We start from the raw sequence: 19,345 nt of genomic DNA, 5'->3' as shown, positions 1-19,345 counted from the left end.
TACAAGCAGATATTCACAGTATATACAGTTATAGACAGAAATAGACAAGGTAAAAGCTAATGTAGAAACACAACAGCCCTCCCAGAAACCTGAGTCCCCAGGAGGGGCTCCCAACTGCCCCTTCACCTTCTCCCCCCTCCCCCAACCTTACCCCAGTCCCAAGGAAGAATGGAGGTTCGGCCAGGGGGTTAGGAAGCAAAGTGGATTAGTCAGAAAAATGGCAGAGAAATGGAGGGTGAGGTTAGAGAGAGAGAGAGAGATGCAGCTCAGAGCTCCCCAGCAGGAGTACCTTATCTATGTTTTGATTCTTGTTCTTATACATCTCAGCAAGCCTATGAGGGAAGTAGCCATCACCATTGTTTTCCTTTCACAGCCTGTAATCTAGTTCTTCTCACCAAAGCACTCTAGCTAGCTTCAAACTAGCACACCATTTCACTGCACGACAAGTTCATCAGTGCTGCAGAGTTCATTTACAGTCCTATGATTTCTTAATTGGCAATTATCCTGGCTTCATACTGGTCTGGTCTAAATTTTACAAGACTTGAAAGACTTCTCAATGCTTTCCATGCTATCTAAATCTTTAAATGCTTTTTACATTTTAAATGCCTTCAAAATACTTGAAAGTTACCTTTAAATGGTGTTTGACCGTGGGAAATGTTTTCCTATGTCTAATGTCACTTTTCTCCCTCTGTGTTTTTTCCACCCTTGGCATTGCCTACCTGCAGCGATAGTACATCTGCCTACAACCTGCAGCTGACCAACCAGTGTACACAAAGCCAAACTTTTCATGCTGGTAAGTCCATGTAGTTATTGTCTGTCCATTGTCTATTCATATCTATTACCATTCCCTGCTGAGTTTGTATAGATTTCATTTCATGGCTTGGTCTTGTTTTCATTGCTTTTATGCTGGTGGCCAAAATTCATGGCAGAAGTAAAGGGACCAGTAATTTCCAAGGGCAGTTCTGCAGTCAGACTACTTGTGAATAAAGGGACCAGTAATTTCCAATGGCAGTTTTGCAGTCAGACTACTTGTTTGCACAGAGAAGTAATTTGTTTGTGACACCACTCTGGCGCTATTTTGAGAAGCCAGAGTGTTAAAACACCAAAATATTCCTATGCCTCCTCCTAGTTCAAAGGAGGAAACACTTAGCTAGGACATGACTGCAGTGTGACTGAGGCTGGGACAGAAAAGCCTTCCAGGGTGGTTAAGCTCTTTAGGTGTTCTTTTTTCCTTTCTGGTACTTAGCCCTGGAAGATGGAATCACAGAGGAAAAATATGAGCTGAGGAAAGATGGTTTTCCAACGGACAAACCAAGAAGCTTCTTCCCTGCAGGATATTATCCAGGAAATAACTTATTTTTGTTTGCTTTGGATTTTCCCAAGTCTGTCTGTCTTTCTTTTCTTTTCTTTTCTTTTCTTTTCTTTTCTTTTCTTTTCTTTTCTTTTCTTTTCTTTTCTTTTCTTTTCTTTTCTTTTCTTTTCTTTTCTTTTCTTTTCTTTTCTTTTCTTTTCTTTTCTTTTCTTTTCTTTTCTTTTCTTTCTTTTCTTTCTTTCTTTCTTTCTTTCTTTCTTTCTTTCTTTCTTTCTTTCTTTCTTTCTTTCTTTTCTTTCTTTCTTTCTTTCTTTCTTTCTTTCTTTCTTTCTTTCTTTTCTTTCTTTCTTTCTTTCTTTCTTTCTTTCTTTCTTTCTTTCTTTCTTTCTTTCTTTCTTTCTTTCTTTCTTTCTTTTTTCTTTCTTTCTTTCCTCTTTCTTTCTCTCTTTCTCTCTTTCTTTCTTTCTTTCTTTCTTTCTTTCTTTCTTTCTTTCTTTCTTTCTTTCTTTCCTTCTTTCTTTCTCTCTTTCTTTCTCTCTTTCTTTCTTTCTTTCTTTCTTTCTTTCTTTCTTTCTTTCTTTCTTTCTTTCTTTCTTTCTTTCTTTCTTTTTCTTTCTCTTTCTTTCTTTCTTTCTTTCTTTCTTTCTTTCTTTCTTTCTTTCTTTCTTTCTTTCCTTCTTTCTTTCTTTCTTTCTTTCTTTCTTTCTTTCTTTCTTTCTTTCTTTCTTTCTTTCTTTCTTTCTTTCCTTCTTTCCTTCTTTCCTTCTTTCCTTCTTTCCTTCTTTCTTTCCTTCTTTCTTTCTTTTCTGAATCAGAAAAACTCTCTAGGTAGAAGCCAGTACGGGGAAGGAGGTTACCTACAGATTGTATCAGCTGAAGGAGATCAGTGTTGAACATTCACAAATCCAAAGTGAGGGTAAAAAACAGGCTGTACATGAGTAATTCCAATTGATCCTTAATTACTGAGCTCCTGCAGTACAGATTGTGGCTATCATGGCACTTCTGGTGCAAATAACCAGGTCCATGAGATGTGGTAAAATGTATTCAGAAAACAAGCAAACAAACCAACCCTGAATGAAATAAACAAAAGACAAAAGTGATTGATTAGTCCAAGCAGTTAGTGTGTTAAATCTGTATTTACAGACAACATAACTAGCAAAGGCATAAAGCAGAAATGAAGATGTTGCCATTTCTTGGGGTATGAATCACACAGTATTGCATAATAATTGTGAGATGAAATATTTACTGGAGCCAAAGCTTTGATACAATTACGGAGATGAATCTACTTCAGCAGGTTTCTATGCCCCCTGTATTGGCCATCAATTTTGCTTGTAATAAAACACATCAAAGCACACTCAGCACATTTCACAGTTTCAAGACAAAAAGTAGTGTGCTAAATGTGAAGACTTCCTTCTGGTTATTTATTTAAGGTATTTAGTGCTGATACATTGTAAGAACAGGCCTTGATAAAGCTGCCTGTTAATTCTGATTGCAGCAGAGGCTCACGAGTGGCATTGCCTCCATTTAAGGTCACCCTTTGGTTTACTCCATTCAGTGAAGGGCCATGGCATTGGAACTGCTCCTGTCCTCTCAGCACAGACTACATTTGGATGGCTGCAAGGGGAAAGGTCTGCCCTCCTCCACTCCTTCTGTAAGCTGTCCACATGGCTTTGAATAGCAAAGGTGAGCAGAAAAAAATATTGACACTGCTGATTCTGCCCTCACCTGGAAATACTCCTTTGTGGGGAAACGTCCCACTGTAAATTGTCTCTTTGTTTCAAGTAAGCAGGAAGTAAAGGTCTAGGTTGGATAATACACCTTTAAGTGACCCAAACATAAACAAGGAGCAAACACTTTGGTTCTAATGTCTCTCTGGAGAGAACATGGGGAGAGAACTGACAGGTTCATCTTTGATTTGCTCAATAAAGAGAGAATGGCAAAGATGATAACAGTAGCCTTCTGTACCAAAAAAGCAGGGAGAACGAATATCATGTTCCATAGAACTGAAATACAGCAGCCACATTCACATCTGTGCTGCGATCAAGATCTTGCACGCTACAACAACAAAAGTTCTATGGAGCTTGAGATAAGGAGGTAAAGGAAACGTTGGGAAATGCTGGCACTCTGCAAATGATTAAAACAGAAACAAGAAAGAAAAAGAGAGTTCTTGTATTACTCATTTACATTATGCAAAGTAAGGCCATTTGAAAAGGAACCCAAAATTTCCCTTACTCAAATAGTATTGTTCCAGTGAACTGATTTAGAGAATTGGCACTTTGCTCAAGAATCATTTCTGCTTGCTATGTTTTGGCCAGTAAATAAGAACATATTTGCTGTTCTGAGTGTTCCACAGAATGCCTAGTGCAGTGTGTGAAGAGGTAAGAAATGGCACTCTGACAAAGTTACATTAGCCCACAGGCTGTTTGGAAGTTGTCCTCAGCTTTAACTACCTTTCTTTTCCTTTTTCTCTTACTGTTAGCACTCCCTGCTGTCTAGGTCATGAAACCCATTGCTGCATTTCTCCTTAATACAAATAAGCAGTTTCCAGCCTAGTGAGGTCTTAGAGAGTCCAGTCTGGGGGTTCTTGCTGTTCTGCACAGAAGAAAAGTGCACTCTGGAATAAATCTTTTCTGTCTTCCTCTACAAAAAGGCTTTTTCAGGTTCAGCAGCAAGATGAACTTACTGTAAGCTAGCCTGTCTGCATACAAGTATTTACAGCTCAACTTCTCCAAGCTGTTCTCTTTACTACATCCACCAGATAATCTACCAAAAAGAAGGAAAAGAATCTCATTAACTTTAGTAACTATTGAGGTAAGTTCTTATTCAGTTCAGAGGAGATGAGTGATTTGTCTACAGATAAATATAACTGATGATGAAACCAGCAGTAGTCCAGCTGGCCAATGACTCAGTTTTGAGAAGAAATATCTCCTTCCCTACATTGTAACTATGCAGTGATACTCCTAAATGTTTATAATACCTTTTCTGGAGCATTCTGGACATTTTCAAGTAATCACTGCACTTGCCTTAGTGAGATCTGAGGATGCAGAATGTTACTGCTTTGACCAGTGGTGTTTGCTTTGTCCTTAAATTCATGAACTGGGCATCCCATTCACACGGGTTCAGTCTTTAAGTGCCTAAGACAGCAACCTTCTGCCCATCTGTGGGCACACACACAGCTCATCTGTGTTCTGCTCTTCCTCCTCCCCTCCCAGTCCTTATTCCATTGAATAACTCACTCGCTGCTTGACACATCTTTCTTCTTTAATAATCCATTTCATGCAAGTCAGTGGCAAAAGGTCTAATTCTTGGGAGTTCTGCTGACTCTGCTACTTGCACGTAAGAAGAGCTGTGTAAATAATGTAATATTCTGTTTGCTGGGAGCTCATAAAAAATTACTCAGCTCAAAATTAAAGCCCATTAAAAAGAAATCACTCTCTTCAAAAGCATTATTTTTAAAGAACTTTCTTAATTAAAACCCTCTTCAAATTAACAAAAATAAATGAAAGGGAGAAAAATGTATTCTGTAAAATCCTGAGATGAAACTTGTGCCTTATAGGAGCATTTGTTTCCTTTCCAAGGTAAACAAATTAAGACATCTCCATTTTGCTAAGCCTGTATTTTTGTCCTTGCCTCACACAGAACCCCCACATTAATTTTTCACCTTGTTCTCCCTGTGGTGCTTCTAGAGGTAAGAGTTACATGGCAAGCAGTGCCTCCTAGTCTGTCAGGGATAATGCTTTTTTTAGGCCAGAGAGGAGTTTTGGTCTCCTGCACACCAGGAGCATGACAAAATCACTGAGCTATCAAATCGGTTATTCTGCCAACATCGTTCTGGTTCACTGAAGAGTGAATTAATGCTACGTAAGAGTGCTTTAGCAGGAGAGTGAAAGCAAGTGCACACACTGCCATAGCCAGGCTGCAAGGTGCTTGCCAGGAGTGTAAATAATGGATAAATAAGTAATTTTCTTTGGGGAGCCTTCAAGGAGTGCTTATGCATACGTGGTGGAACAACTGCAGCAAGGGATTGGGCAAGATTGCTTCTCCACGGAAAGAAAATAAGCCTCAGGGCAGGTTGCTCAGCAGCTCCACAGCAGCTCTTTGACTTACATGGGATGTCAGACTGGAGCCAGTTTCTGGAGTCAACACTGAACAGAAGATGTTTGGGAAAAAGCTGCTCCAGGAAACACGAGGACACACCTTAGGCCACCATTATCCCTGGCAGTTTTTAAGGCTAGGTTGGATGAGGCCTTGAGCAACCTGGTCTAGTGGAAGGTATCCCTGCCCATGGCAGGGGGCTTGGAACTAGATGATCTTCAAGGTCCCTCCCAACCCAAGCTATTCTATGAATCTGTGAATCGTTACTTGGAAATGGCAGGCTACAAGGAGTCTCTGGCACACCGAGCAGGTGTTGTAACCAGTGCTTCTGCCCCCTGAAGCTGTATTTATAGGTCCAGCAGCTCCACTCAGAAAACAAGAGATACAACAGATGATGCAACAGGTAATTCAGTACTGACCGGAACCTGCTGCCTCCAGCTCAAGCCATTACAGTGAACTGCAAATCCATGTATCTTCTTGTGTGATTGCTCACAGCTGATCCATTTTTTATCCTGGTTTTACATGTTTCTTCATTTCCACATAACCCTTTGGATCTTTTCATTGATAAACCTCTTTCCATTTTTCCTGCCATCTCCAGATACTAATTTTTCTATCCGCTCCCACATGGATTATCTTAGTTTCTGACCTTAACAACTGTTTTACTTTCTTTCAGTTGCCCTTTATTTGCTCTTCTTTCTTAGAAAAACTTTTTTCCCCTTTGTTCTTTGTCCTCTTTACTTGTTCTGGTTCGGTGATTCTCCATCCCTATTATAAAACTCATTTACTCTCTGTCTCTCCCCATCCCTCACTACACAACGCATGTAACTCCACCAGCCTTAGGTCCATTGGTTCAATTTCCCCTTTCCATCTGCTGTCTAACACCTTTCCCTTCCCCTTGCTCCCACACAACAATCTTTATTCCTTTTTTGTTCCTGGTTTGACATTTCTCCTCCAACTTTCCCACTGCACTCCTACCCACTGCCTTCCCTGCTAGTTGTGCCAGCAGAAGTATTTAGCTTTGATGCTTTATCCTGTGGGAACAAAAAAAGGGAGTCAGCTAAAAGTGATGAAAGTAGAACTACCACAACTTGTAGAATGGGACATAAAGGACTTTGGGTATAGCAATAAATGGCTTTTGGGCTTTGGGGCTTTTTGCCCTTGGCTTTCAGCTTTGTCTGTTGTGTTGCTGTTATTTTGTCCATCACCAATAAATATATGCAGTGACATTATCCTACACCTTCCTTCACCTCCTCAGTGCTGCTTAGGTCAAGTTCACAACCACCTTCTTGGCCAAGGATGTTTATCATGTGTTCAGTGCAAGCCTCTGTGTGAAAACAGTGATACTTTCAGTGTGCTATTAAGGAGGCATTTGGATCGCATTTGAAACCAACAAGGTAAGAGTATTTTATTGATTGAAGTACCAGTTTTCAGCTTTACTGCAATAACCTCCAGTGTTTCCAGTCAGCTGCCCCAAGGTAACAAATGCTTTGCCACAAGAATATGTGCATCCTTGGGAAGGACCAAAGATTTCTGTCCAAGACCAGCTGGCCACAAAGTGAGTATTTCTCTAAGCCCAAGATTCCTCAGGTTTTCAGGCCATTACCTGTCTAGACCACGGCTGTAAATGGCTGATGCATTTGTTCACACACTGAATACATGATATCCCTAGCAGTCCTCATCATGAGAAGATTACACAAATGACCTTTTGGAGGCTCTTAGACTCCTTCAAAACATAAGCAAATTGAAAATCCCTATCTGCAAGATCAAAGATCAAATAAAAGCCTCAGCTGGGCTGCCTAGAAATGAACCAAAGACCATGCAGTAAATAAATGACTAAATAAATACAACTTCCTTTGCCCCAATAAATGTTTCAAATCATAAAGGTGCATATCTAATTCACTCCACTGAGCTGTAACATTAAACTGCAAGAAGTTTAGAGCAACTTTTCACTTTCTGACAGACTTGTACTGCTTAATGTGCTCCAGAAACCTGCCCTGTGATGTTTAAGTCTTTCTTCTTTAGTCGCTATTGAGATCTAACCTTCTGCATCCATTAGATCAATTGCAGATTGGTTCTGTGGCCTCAGTAGAAACCTGAAGTTCTAACCAGCTTTTAAAAGTTAACCCAGAGGGTCAGATCTTTGGCTGCTGTTCTGGCTGCTTGGGTCTGTTGAGGAACGATGTGGAGAATATATGGAACACTCAAACAACAGTTACAAATTATGGTTTTCTCGACTACATTTAAGAGATGATTGTTATAGCAAGAAGGAAGCCTCTGAACTGAAGTGTTTCCAAGCTATTAATCACTTCCTTAGTATCCCCATGGAAATTCTCCAAGTCCTATGATGTTGATCTTGTAAACAATTATTTTCTTTCCTTAGCTTCTGGAATAAAATCCATGCTTGATATTTCTGTCAGAGCTCCTTGGTTCCTGCTTGGGTGTTAATTTTACTTTTTGTTTGTGGTTTTGTTTTGTTTTGTTTTTCCCCAGGTTGGGAACTGGGGGGAAAAAAAGAGAGAGAAAATGAATTTTTGTTTTAAAATCTTAGCTTGTGTCATAATTTTTTATAATATCACTTAAACCTAACAAAAAAACCCCTAAAACCCCTGAACCAACCAACCAAAAAAACCCCACCCCTCAACTCCCCCAAAACCCCTACAAAAACCCCAGTAGTGAATTGACTTTGATAATTTCTTCTGAACATATTTTAATGAAATAATAAATGTACAGCACAGCTGGCACACCTTGGCCAAATGTTTCTTGTCAGAAAATCCTGTTAGGAAAAATGGGGAACATGTTTTAGATGTTTAATGTCTGTATATTTGTAGATAGGGAACCTGGCAGATGTGCCCCTGTAAATAAAATCATCAGAGCATTCTGGCGATTGCCTGATTTGTGTAGAGAGATACAAAATTATGCACAACTCACACGTAAGATTTTTGTTAGAGAGAAATAAAACCCAGGCAGTATTGTGAGTACTTTCTGGTGCACATCCGTTTGGTGATCTGACAACAGACTTGTTCGTGCTTCAAGGTGAATTTGCTGGTCTAAACTGAAACATCCCCTGGTCTTCTTGAACTCAGCCCTTATTTCCCTGAAGAGAAACTCTGGGAGACAGTGTTTCCTGCTGGCTCACAAGTTTCAAAGACTTCTTTGCTTCCCCCTTTATGCCATGAATTTGGGTATCGGCATGAAGTGCAGCTGTCTCCCCCAGAGAAAAGCTGCCCTTAAACACAGTCACACCGTACAGGTATCAGTGCTCACACTCCTTTAGGGAAGAGTTGGCAAGTTTGTAACTCTTCCTACAAGATCACAGCTCTGGGTGCTGATTCTAGAAAACCTGGAGCTTTAAACAGATCTTCATGGATGTATTTTGTATGTGTGTCTTCTCACCTATCAAAACAAGGATTGAGATGCTTTGGACTGCCTGCCTAGACTCAAAGCATGGGCTGCCTTTTATGGTTGTACCACAAACTCACATATTCAGTGCTTCACATGTTTTAGTGTGCAGACTTTAACTTGTTCATTATCCCACCCACACTCAGCTTATCAGAAAACAATAAAACCAAAATGCCACAAATTGGCCAAAGTGAAGCAGTCAAATAGTCTTTGGCAAAGCCCAGGACAGATATAACAGTGAAGTCAAAAAGATGCTGGTGACACTTAAGATATTTGAGATGCTTTTTGGAGGAAAAATGTGAAAGTTGGGAAATGGTGAGATTTGGGGTGTTTTTTTAATTACTGCAGTAATCAGCATTTCTTCATCTGCCACTATGCAGCTTTAAATATCTTCAAAAAAGGAAATCTTGTTGATAAAACAGCTCTAAAGGTACAGATGTTTTAAAGTCACCCCCACAATTCCAACACACAAACTTTATTTCAGCAGCCTTTTAAATGTTCCTTTCAGAAACATGAGAACAACTACCTTCCAAACACTTCAGAATCAAACGTGCTTCAAGTATCTTGCAGAATTCTCTCCTGAATTTCAGTATTCCAATGGCCTGGTGTCCCCCCAGTTTGTGTTCATTTATGATCTCTGATGAGGCAGTTGGATGCTATTTTAACAGAGAAGCCTGCCCTTATTTGGGACAGAAATTAGCCCAAGGTCAAAGAACTGAGACAGCTGTTTACTATTACATTTTATCTTCATCACCGCACATGTGCCCTCTGCTTTATGTTCCCCACTGTTCCCATCTATCTGTGCAGCAAATGCAGCATTATTCTTATTCCTGGTGGTGCTGCAGCTAGTGAGGGTAGTGCTCCCTTCACAGCACCCATGCCTTGATGTCTCCTAAAAACCAAGGCCAGCATCTATGTCTTGCCATTCCTCTGAGCTGCCAATGGTTCTGGCACCTTCAACCGTGTCAGCGATGCTCCTCTTGATGCTTCTGCTCTCAGTCTCTGCGATGCCCCTGCATTCAGCGTGACTGCCTGGGCCACACTCATGAGTCAGGGGTTCAGAATCCCAGACTGCTTTGGGCAGGAAGGGAACACAAAAGACCATCTAATACAACGCCCCTGCGGTCAGCAGGGACATCTACGACTAGGGCAGGTTGCTCAGAGCCCCTAATAACCTGACCTGGAATGGTTCCAGAGATAGGACATCTACCACCTCTCAGTCTCACCACCCTCAGCGTAGAGAATGTCTTCTTTGGAAACCTCCCTGATCCAGTTTAAACAGTCACCCCTTGTCCTGTCACACCGGCTTCGCTTGGTACGACCCCAACTTATCCGTACAGCGCCGACTGTCTTACGGCGGATTCGTGCCTAAGGACACAGCTCTGCGTGACAGAGCTATCTAAGCCATGACAGTTGGCCAGTGACGAGGGGAGCCCTCCGGTACCGCACGCGTTGTTCCAGCGCCGCACAAACAACACGAACAGCGGGTACCCCTCTCCCGGGAAGAGGCCGCACGCTGCGGACCACCTGCAGGAGCTCTGGGGGGCCATGGCCTCCCGCACAGAGCCGTTCTCGACGACCAGCTGCGCGTCCCACGGCCCCGGGGGAGGCGGCAGCCCCACCGCCGCTGCCCGCGCGCGACCCGGCGCACGCGCCGCCGTGACGCCACGGGACTGGGGGGGGGGGGGGAGGGGGGGGGGGAGGGGGAGAGGAAGGGGGGCGGGGCTGGACCCTGCCCACGCGCGCGCTCGCGCTGCCCGCCCCCTCCCTGCCGCCCGCCCGCGCGGGCTGCCCCCGCGCGCCCTGCGCGCCCTCGCGCTCATCCCCGGGCGGGCGGTTGGTGACGTCAGGCGGTCGCCGAGGAACGGGTCACAGGTGCATTGGCTCCCTCAAGGCGAGCGGCGCCGGCTGCCAGCGCCTGCCGCCGCCGGCCCCGCTGCAGCGCAGGTCCCCCGAACGCACTGTGAGAGTCCTCTCGCTACACTGTCCCACTCGGGCGGGGTGGGGCGGGGGGAAAGAGAGAGAGCGAGCGAGAGACCGAGCCGCGACGGGGCGGCCGTGCTGGCGTCGCTAGAGGGAGGCACGGTACCGGGAGACGGGGCAGAGGCGCGGCGGCCCCGCTGGCCCGGCAGTCGCCGCCGGGGGGAGCGGAAGGCGGAGACACCCCTGGGTCTGAGGCACCCCTCGCCCCGGTTTTGCTTTCCCTTTCGGCACCTCCTCTCCCGACCTGAGGGAGGGACGTTTATTTATTTATTTATTTACTTGCTTCCCACAAGGGTGGGGGACACCAGAGACCTGCGCGGGGAGGACGCGCCAGCTGGCGGAGAGGAGGGCGCGGAGGCAGCCCCGTCACGAGAGAAGGCGGCGGCGGGGAGGAGGAGGAGGAGGAGAAGCGGCGAGAAGCCTCGCCTCGCAGCCCCTCCGCCGACACCGCCTCGCCGTCCCTGGCCGCCGGAGGTACCGGCGGCCGCCCGTCCTCATGATGGCCTCAACCACCACCTGCACCCGGTTCACCGACGAGTACCAGCTTTTCGAGGAGCTTGGGAAGTAAGGACGGAGACCGTCGGGCGCGCACCGGTTCGAGGCAGTCGGCTCGGGGCTAGGGAACCCGCGTTACCGGGGCGGTGTCTGGAGGAAAGGCACCACCGGCTATCAGGGTCGGTGCGTGATCCCCGCTGACAGGGTGCTACGACTGGGAGCCGCCTTACAGGTGCTGAAAGCCCAGCGGGGGCCCCGGCTGCAGCCTTACAACCCCACACACCTGGACGTCGTTTGCGGGATGAGCGGTCGGGCTGCTCGCCCGCCGGTCAGTGCGAGGATATACGGCCCCGGGGCAGTGAGGGGCTCCGGTCGGGCGGCGCGGGGGAGTTGCCCTCGGCCTCGCGGTGTGGGAGCTGCTCCGTGTTTTATTATTTATTGTTAACCCTGGCAGCGGGGGCCAGGGCTGGGGGGCTCGGGCCTGGCGGAGTCGTTTGTGGCCGTTGGGCAGGGAGGGGATCAGCGCCCCCCAGCGGCGGGGCGGAAAGCGTGGGTAGCTGGGGCGGGCGGCTCTCGGCCCCCATCGCCATGTTGGCAGCGCGCCGGGGCCACCGAGTCACCGGCTTGGGGGGACAAGGTCACCGCTGCTGAGTCCCCGTCGTGTGTGCCGGTATTGGGGTGAAAATGTCCCCTCCTTCCGCCCTGCCGCCAGCAGTTGCAGGCGTGGATGGGTTCGTGGCGTGAACCCGCGTTTCTGAGCAGAGTTTGCTGTTCTGGTGAATGAAATCAGTGCTGAGAGGCACTCCAGCTCCTGGGTGGGTGTTTTTTTTTTGGTTTTTTTTTGTGTTTTGTTTTTTTTTTTTTTTTTTGGTAATTCTACCCATATTACGCCGCTGACTGAAACCCATCCGGACCCTGGCGGCCACGGGGATGGCAGGGAACTGTTTTCAGTCGGGCTGACGGTTGGTCCGCTTCTTGGTTTGCAGAGGGGCGTTCTCCGTCGTGAGAAGGTGCATGAAAATCACCACAGGACAAGAGTATGCTGCCAAAATTATCAACACTAAAAAGCTTTCGGCCAGGGGTGCGTATATTTAAACCTGCATTCATGATGCTGCCTCCCAGCTTTTTGTGCTTTCATGCTAAACTAAAAAACTAATCCAAATAGCTAAATAATTCTTAATTTAATACATGTTTTCATATGTGTCTATTTTTCCATCTCCTTGGTCTGTGTTTGGGTTTTGGTATTTGTTCTTGGGGTGTTTTTTGTGTGATTTTTTTTTTGTTTGTTTGTTTGTTTTATTTTTTTTAGGCTTTTTTTCCCTCTCTGTTAAGTATTTCATGGATTGACTGCATGGGGGTCTGAGGTTGCTGTGAAGCAGTTCAAGAAAAGATGTTGAAAGAGTAAAATGGTTTAACATTATGCAGCCTTCTCATTTTTGTGTCTAAATAAGTTTGAATAGCAGCATTTTGCAAGCAAAATTTTTGGGAAAGGTTGGAAAATAGTAAGTTTCCATTATAGCTCTTATTTTAGGTAGAGCTTCTCAGAGTTGTGTTCCCATTGCCTTTAAAATGTGAACATCAAGACCTATCTGACTATAAATGCAGGAGAAAGAGGTGTACTTCTACCTCAAAGTAAACTTTGTTATGAGAAGAAAATTAGGCTAAGGAAGAAATTATCATTTTAGGAACTAAGCCTTCGTGCAGCAAATCATTCTCATTCAGGGATGAACTGTTTTGCCGTTGCAACTCAACTGTAACACCTGCTGTACAATTTGTTTATCCTTTTGGTGTGGTGTGTCTATTTCCTAGATACTTCGAGTGTCAGTGAATGTGCCTTTATAATACATGTAGGGTAAATATAAACATATTGGGGGTGCCTGTTGTGGAAAGCAGGCTTTAAATCCAAGTCAGTGTGATGCTGGGGATTATGGATTATTGTCCCTTAACCTTATCTGTGTTTTGATAAAGAACATGGAGATGAATAAGCAAACAGTGTCAGAGTGTAAACCTCTTTATAGCCTGGTTTGCTTTTGACACGCAGGAACCACTGCAGGTAAAGAGCAGTTTGGATTCATTCACTACATATAAACAGAACATTATGTAGGATGTTACATGCTGCTTCCTGATACAGATCTTCCAGCATTGTGTCAATACTCTCTATTTTCAACTGATTAGAGTTGAGTGAAGATTTACTTTTTATCTTTGCTGAATTTTAGTTTTATGTTTCAAAAGATAGGATACTCTTCTGTGGAGTTACAGATCTAAAGGAAGACAGGTTAAGAAAACAGTTATAATTGAGAGAAGATATTTTCACAAGCTTACTTGTAACAGATTTTCTGTTTTTTTGGTTTTTTTTGGTAGCACAATGATGTGATCTGTTGAATTTTGATGCTTAAAATACACCATCACATTCTGTGGTGGTTTGTTTCATAGGTGATTTATAGGTCATCCTTAGATCATTCCATAGATCTAAGTATCTTTCAAAGTGAGACTCTGTAGCAAGGTCAGCACCAGGTTATGTGCCGTGGGTTTTATGTATCATGGGCTAAATCTTGAAATGCTGGATTGAGTGAGTAAAAACTGTCTTCCTGGGGAGTCATCATTTGGAAGTACTGTATCGCAAGCTTCAGTTTTTGTACTTCTTTGACCATTTAATCAGGACTGAGTTGGTCCTTGGTGTTCTCCACTAATGAGTGGAAGCATATTTGGGAGAATTTAGCCTGTAAGATGGAATGAGGCAAAATTCTCAGAGATCTTTCTACAGGTTTAGCATGTTTGCCCATGAAGGAAGGGGCTACACTTCAGAGCTGGGCTGTGAAATACCCTTTCTTACACAACATGTGTGATACCATGAATGCAGCGAATGCGTTTCCATCTCTGTTTCAAGAGATCCCAGAAATATTTGAGGGTTTTTATTTGCTTGGTGGTTGTTTTGTTTTGTTGTTGATTTTTTTTCCAGTTGGTTGTTTAGGCATTTAGCTTTTTGAAATCTACTAAACAGCTTTTGAAGAGCAAGCTTCTTAGAGAAATCTTCAGATTCTTATTAGGCAGCTCTTTAATTGCGGAGAGGTGCCCTTTAATTGCACTTGTGTAAAAACTAAACATTAAGAAGCCTCACTGTGCTACTTTCTCCTGGTTGATAATAGGTATACAGCTGATAACTCATGTACTATTTCCCAGATATAAATTGTAGGTTTCCTTCCACACACACCTGAACTGCTTTGTGGTGAAGAAGCAGTTCGCTTTTCTGTGTTGCATACTTCTTATTTGAAATACCAATTCTAATGGAGATCTGAAGGGACTGCTCAGTGGGTCAGCTTCAACTGTGTGCAGAGTTAAGAGGTTCCTATCTTGGGGAGTGTGTAGTCTTTCTACAGTGCTCGGCTCTCTCAAAGTCTTTTAAGTACTGTGTTGAATTTGGGCCTTACTGCTCACAAAGTTGAAGAGCAGCAGTTCAAATGTATTAACATGGAGGAGTCAAGACTCTTAAGACTAAATAAAACCTCCTTAAGGTGGGTTTGAAATTAAAAGTGATTTAGCTGGTTTCAGCCCAGTTGTGACACTACTTGTCTTTGCATCCCTCCTTCACCTCAACTGTCTTCTTTGAGATTTATCTGAATCCCCTGCTTGAGTGGTCCTAAACTGTGGAACTGATCTGGTCACAGAGGCTTATGCTGGCAAAGATGTGTTCTCATCTGTTTCCTTGTTAGCATCACAGGGACATTTCAGACTAGCACTGTGTGTGCAGAGGCATTGGCTTTGGTTTGAATCTGGAGTGAAAGGGATGCTGTATCTCACTTCTAGCAGAAGTAACCTTTGTGCTCTTAGGTTGATGATCAGTTACTTATATCTGTTGTGCTCTTAATTAGAGTTTTTTGTCCAAAATGAAATCAAAGCACTTTGAAAGAAATTATGATTTAAATATTTGACTTTGTGACAATTCTAATTCCACATTACTCTGATTTTATTAATAGATTTTATTTGCAAACATTTATTAATTCTGTTTCAATAGAGAAAAAATGCTTCTGCATTTGTGGGGAAAATGTATCTGCCATATCCTCTGAAGTGCAATAGTGAAGAAGCACAAAAAACTAAGAACATGGAGAATTTGTTTGCTGGTTCTGTGTTCTGTATCTTTTCATCTGATGAAATTTTTGGGGCTTTCCTATTACTCAGTTTAAATGTGCTGGTTTGGGCTTCTCTGTGTTGTTTTTCTTGTGTTGAAAGCAATGCAGATAAAAGTGAGCTTCTCTGAGGTGACTTTCCCCTGTCTGCTACAAATACCAAATAACAAATCATCCTTTTCTTTTTGTCATTATCTGTACATCTTTTATCTTCTCTATTGAGAGTCTTCTGGCTTTAATCCAGATGGATTTCATATAAATAGATCCAACTTTCTTAACAGTTTTGGGTCTTGTTTCCAGACTTCAAAAACAGAGAATTAGGCAAGTGTTTGTTTGTCTGGCCAATCTTGAGAAGATCAATTACTAACATATTTTCATTGGGTGTAATTTGTGACAGTAAACTCATATCGACATTTTCATCTGCAGTATCCAAAAGCACTGTGCCTTTGGCATTTTGATGACTTCTGTGAGAGGAGGAGGATGTTCCAGTCCATTTTCTAGGGTGCTTTTGTAAGTAGCTGCCTAGACACATCTCTGCCAGCTCTGATATTGCTGAAGCAGGCATACCAATCTCTTTGTTTATGGGCATACATGTTATGGAGAGTAATGTATGAATGAGCTGGAGGGTGCCCCTTCTTTGTCAGAAAGCCCTGGTGAGCTTTTGGGGACCAGCCATTCCGTAAGCTTCAGTGAGCTTTTGAGCTTTTAAGCCTGGGAGGCTTCACTGGTTATATCTTCCTTATCAGGAAATCTCCCAAGTCTTTGTCAGCATCTTCCACTTCTTCAGAGACAATATTTCATGTGAGCTCGTCACTGTGGATGCAAGACCTCACCAGAGGTGACTGAAGCAATTGCATTTCTCTGCAACAAGCTCCACTGGGTGAGGTGGCTGCAAACCCCACCCTTTTGGAGTGGTGTTTTAGTGGCACTAGTGAGTAATCTCACTGTGGGAAGAGTATCTCAATGTCGGAAGCTGTCCAAGTAGGGCACCTCGTGATCCCTAAAGTGATTTAAAATACATTGGAGAATGAATGAAATGTGAAGCATATAGCATAGTATATTTCAGTGCAGCCTGTTGTGACATGGAGAGAAATGTTTTGTGTCGCCACACCAGCATGGCCTTCACTCAGGTAGCCTGTGTCAGACAGTGCCAGATGTTTTACAGGAAGGCAGTCTCTAACAAAGCTTCATGTAATCCACTGGAGGAGAACATAATTCTTCCTAATTCTTGTAGCTCAAGATGTTAATCTCTGAAGCATACATTCACCTGTGCAAGTTTATTGTAACACATGTGTTTTGTATGGTAATTTCTGGTCTTAGGCACACATGAAACTGTTCCCACACATAGAGTAATGTGATGTGATCTAACATGGATATGTTTGCATATTTATCTGCAAGAATTTAATGGCAAATTACCATAATTTAGCAGGCTGCTGGCTCTATGTGTTGAAAATTAGTCCATTTAGAAAGCTCAGAGTAGTAGAGAGCACTTCTAGGAGTGGTTACTTAAACCAAACAAGCTGTGAGGTTTTTGGTTAGGTGTTCTCTTTGGAAGGGTTGGAGCATTTGTTATGTTTTGGTTTTACTGAAAATCTGAAGAGTTTTCAAATGCCAGTGAAAATGAGGACTTTGAAACTCATTGTGATGTGTTGGTTGGTAGTAATTTATTTTGACAGTTTAAACTAGATTTGAAATGAATTTTCCTGGCAATTCGTAGTTAAATTATCCATAGCAAATACATGATTTGATCATTGCTTCTGTTTTTCTTTGCAAAGGGTTTATTTTCTCTCTCCATTGTGACTGTTGATGCTCTTGCAAAAGGAAATTCCTTTTAGACCTCATACTCCAGTGGATCTTAAACACATTACATTGGAGTTTGAAGATGCCTCTGTTGCACTTGTCACCGTTAAAGCTCCTTGCTGGTGTTCTTAATGGGAGGAGTGTGCTAGAAAAAGAAAAAGTTGTAGTGCATACTTTTATCCTATTTCCACATGCAGTGTGAGGCAGAAGGAATTCTAGTGTACTCTGCTGCTCTTCTTGTCATGTGCTTCAGAGCATTGGCCTTGGTGTGCAACTTCACACACTCTAAAACGAGTGCTTACAAGCTGTCCTGAAATCTGCAGTTTGTGGAGGTGTGGCCATAGATTGCAATGGACATGTGACTAATCCAGTGTGTAAAACAGTTTGGAGAAGGTGTGGAGAATTAAAAAGGTGTTTGCATCATCTGTCATCTCACTTTGACCAAGCTCAATGAGATGCTGGTGGGGGGTAGTACGTAAGAGATATTTTTCTGTGCAAATTCCAAGCTTGCTAAGCATGCCTGAAATTACAAATGAGTTGAATTGGTCCCTCTTGGGAACTTCCTGTTTCCTCTCATTGTGTTCATCACTGCTTTGGCCTGGACCCTTTCAGCTTTCAGATCTTTTCCTCCAAAATGTTAACAACAAAGGGATTTTTGAGGTCTTACCTGTGCTTTCCTGCCACTTACTGTCAGAAACTGCAAATTCTGTCACTGATGTGTATCTCTACTTTCTGTGTTCACTCACTGCAAACTAAACACTTAACTGCATATGGGAACAGCTCTGCTTTGTTGTAGGTTAGTTCTGTCTGCAGATAATACTGTACATACTGTGATGGTTTGGGAGTTACCCACCCCCCACACACAAAGAATTCACCCAAATTAGACTCAGCCGGCTGGAGGTTAAGGAACGAACCCTGTACTCAACACTGGTCAGGCCACACCTTGAGTCCTGCATCCAGTTCTGGGCTCCTCAATTCAGCAGAGATGCTGAGGTGCTGGAACGTGTCCAGAGAAGGGTGACGAAGCTGGTGGAAGGACTGGAACACAAATCCTATGAAGAGAGGCTGAGGGAGCTGGGGGTGTGCAGCCTGGAGAAGAGGAGGCTCAGGGGTGACCTCTTTGCTGTCTACAACTACCTGAAGGGAGGCTGTAACCAGGTAGGGTTAGTCTCTTCTGCCAGGCAAGCAGCAACAGAACAAGGGGACACAGTCTCAAGTTGTACAGGCTGGATGTTAGGAGGAAGTTCTTCCCAGAGAGAGTGATTTGCTGTTGGAATGGGCTGCCCAGGGAGGTGGTGGAGTCACTGTCTCTGGAGGTGCTGAAGAAAAGCCTGGCTGAGGCACTTAGTGCCATGGTCTAGTTGACTGGATAGGGCTCTTCCAACCTGGTTGATTCTATAATTCTATGAAGCTTTATATTCACACCTTAGCACAATATGCAAGCATATATTTACAATATATTGCAAATATTTACAGCTGTAGACAGAAATATACAAGTTAAAAATACAGAAAAAAACTGCAGAAACACAGTACCCCTCTCAGAAATCAGTCCCTGGGAGGGGCTCCCAAACACCTTTCCACCCCCTTCTCTTATCACAGAGACTGCCTTACGTGTAAGGTGAGTTGGGAGGATCAGCTAGAGTGGGTTAGAAGCAGAATGATTTTTTGTGTTACAGAGATCCAAGCAGAACAGCAGAAGCTCAGAGAGAAAACACAGACACCGACCAGACTCTGACAGACAGACTGTCTTATCTATGTTTGTGTCCTTGCTTTTATACATCTCAGCAAACCTATGAGTGAAGTAGACGTCAACATGGTTTTCACAGCCTATAATTATTTTTTCTCGTTAAAATATTCAAATTAGCTTCAAACAAGCACACATAGAAAACATGGAGTTATGGCTACTGCCATCTGAAACCCTAGGTCAGATGCAGTCTTTAAGTGATATACATCTCTCATTGCTGACTGCCTAGTAGAAATCTTCCTGGAAGAACTAAGACTGAATTGCTGAGGGTTTGCTTTGCATCAAATTTCAAAACCTCTCATAGTCTTAAACCATAATTAAATAAAAATTATGTTCAAATGTGAAAGTCCTGCCTTATTTATGAAAGTCTTCCCCTGTGTTTGTCCAAATACT

General features: G+C 43.4%; 1 protein-coding gene and 1 long non-coding RNA gene across 20 annotated transcripts in view; both read left to right on the top strand.

Annotated features, from left to right (window-relative positions):
- Nucleotides 1-3,966: 3,966 nt before the first annotated feature.
- Nucleotides 3,967-7,922, top strand: LOC135178976 (uncharacterized). The gene is made up of 3 exons (XR_010303804.1): nucleotides 3,967-4,123; nucleotides 6,663-6,801; nucleotides 7,464-7,922. It is a non-coding gene; the product is annotated as an uncharacterized LOC135178976 (long non-coding RNA).
- Nucleotides 7,923-10,618: 2,696 nt separating this feature from the next.
- The window catches only part of CAMK2D (calcium/calmodulin dependent protein kinase II delta), a 150,596-nt gene continuing 141,869 nt past the window's right edge, over nucleotides 10,619-19,345 (top strand). For 14 of the 19 annotated variants that reach the window (XM_064149835.1, XM_064149851.1, XM_064149840.1 and 11 more), the window contains exons 1-3: nucleotides 10,620-10,769; nucleotides 11,083-11,353; nucleotides 12,271-12,365. In XM_064149835.1, the coding sequence (XP_064005905.1) occupies nucleotides 11,286-11,353; nucleotides 12,271-12,365 (163 nt within the window). In that variant the 5' untranslated portion in view covers nucleotides 10,620-10,769; nucleotides 11,083-11,285. Of the gene's footprint in view, nucleotides 10,770-11,082; nucleotides 11,354-12,270; nucleotides 12,366-19,345 lie in introns of all 19 variants that reach the window. The other 5 variants (XM_064149843.1, XM_064149841.1, XM_064149846.1 and 2 more) reach the window with 2 other exon arrangements.

Source organism: Pogoniulus pusillus, chromosome 10 (genome assembly GCF_015220805.1).
Source record: "Pogoniulus pusillus isolate bPogPus1 chromosome 10, bPogPus1.pri, whole genome shotgun sequence".
NCBI classification, from domain to species: domain Eukaryota; kingdom Metazoa; phylum Chordata; class Aves; order Piciformes; family Lybiidae; genus Pogoniulus; species Pogoniulus pusillus.
Note: the sequence above shows the minus strand (reverse complement) of the source record. Positions and strands in the feature narration are given on the sequence as shown.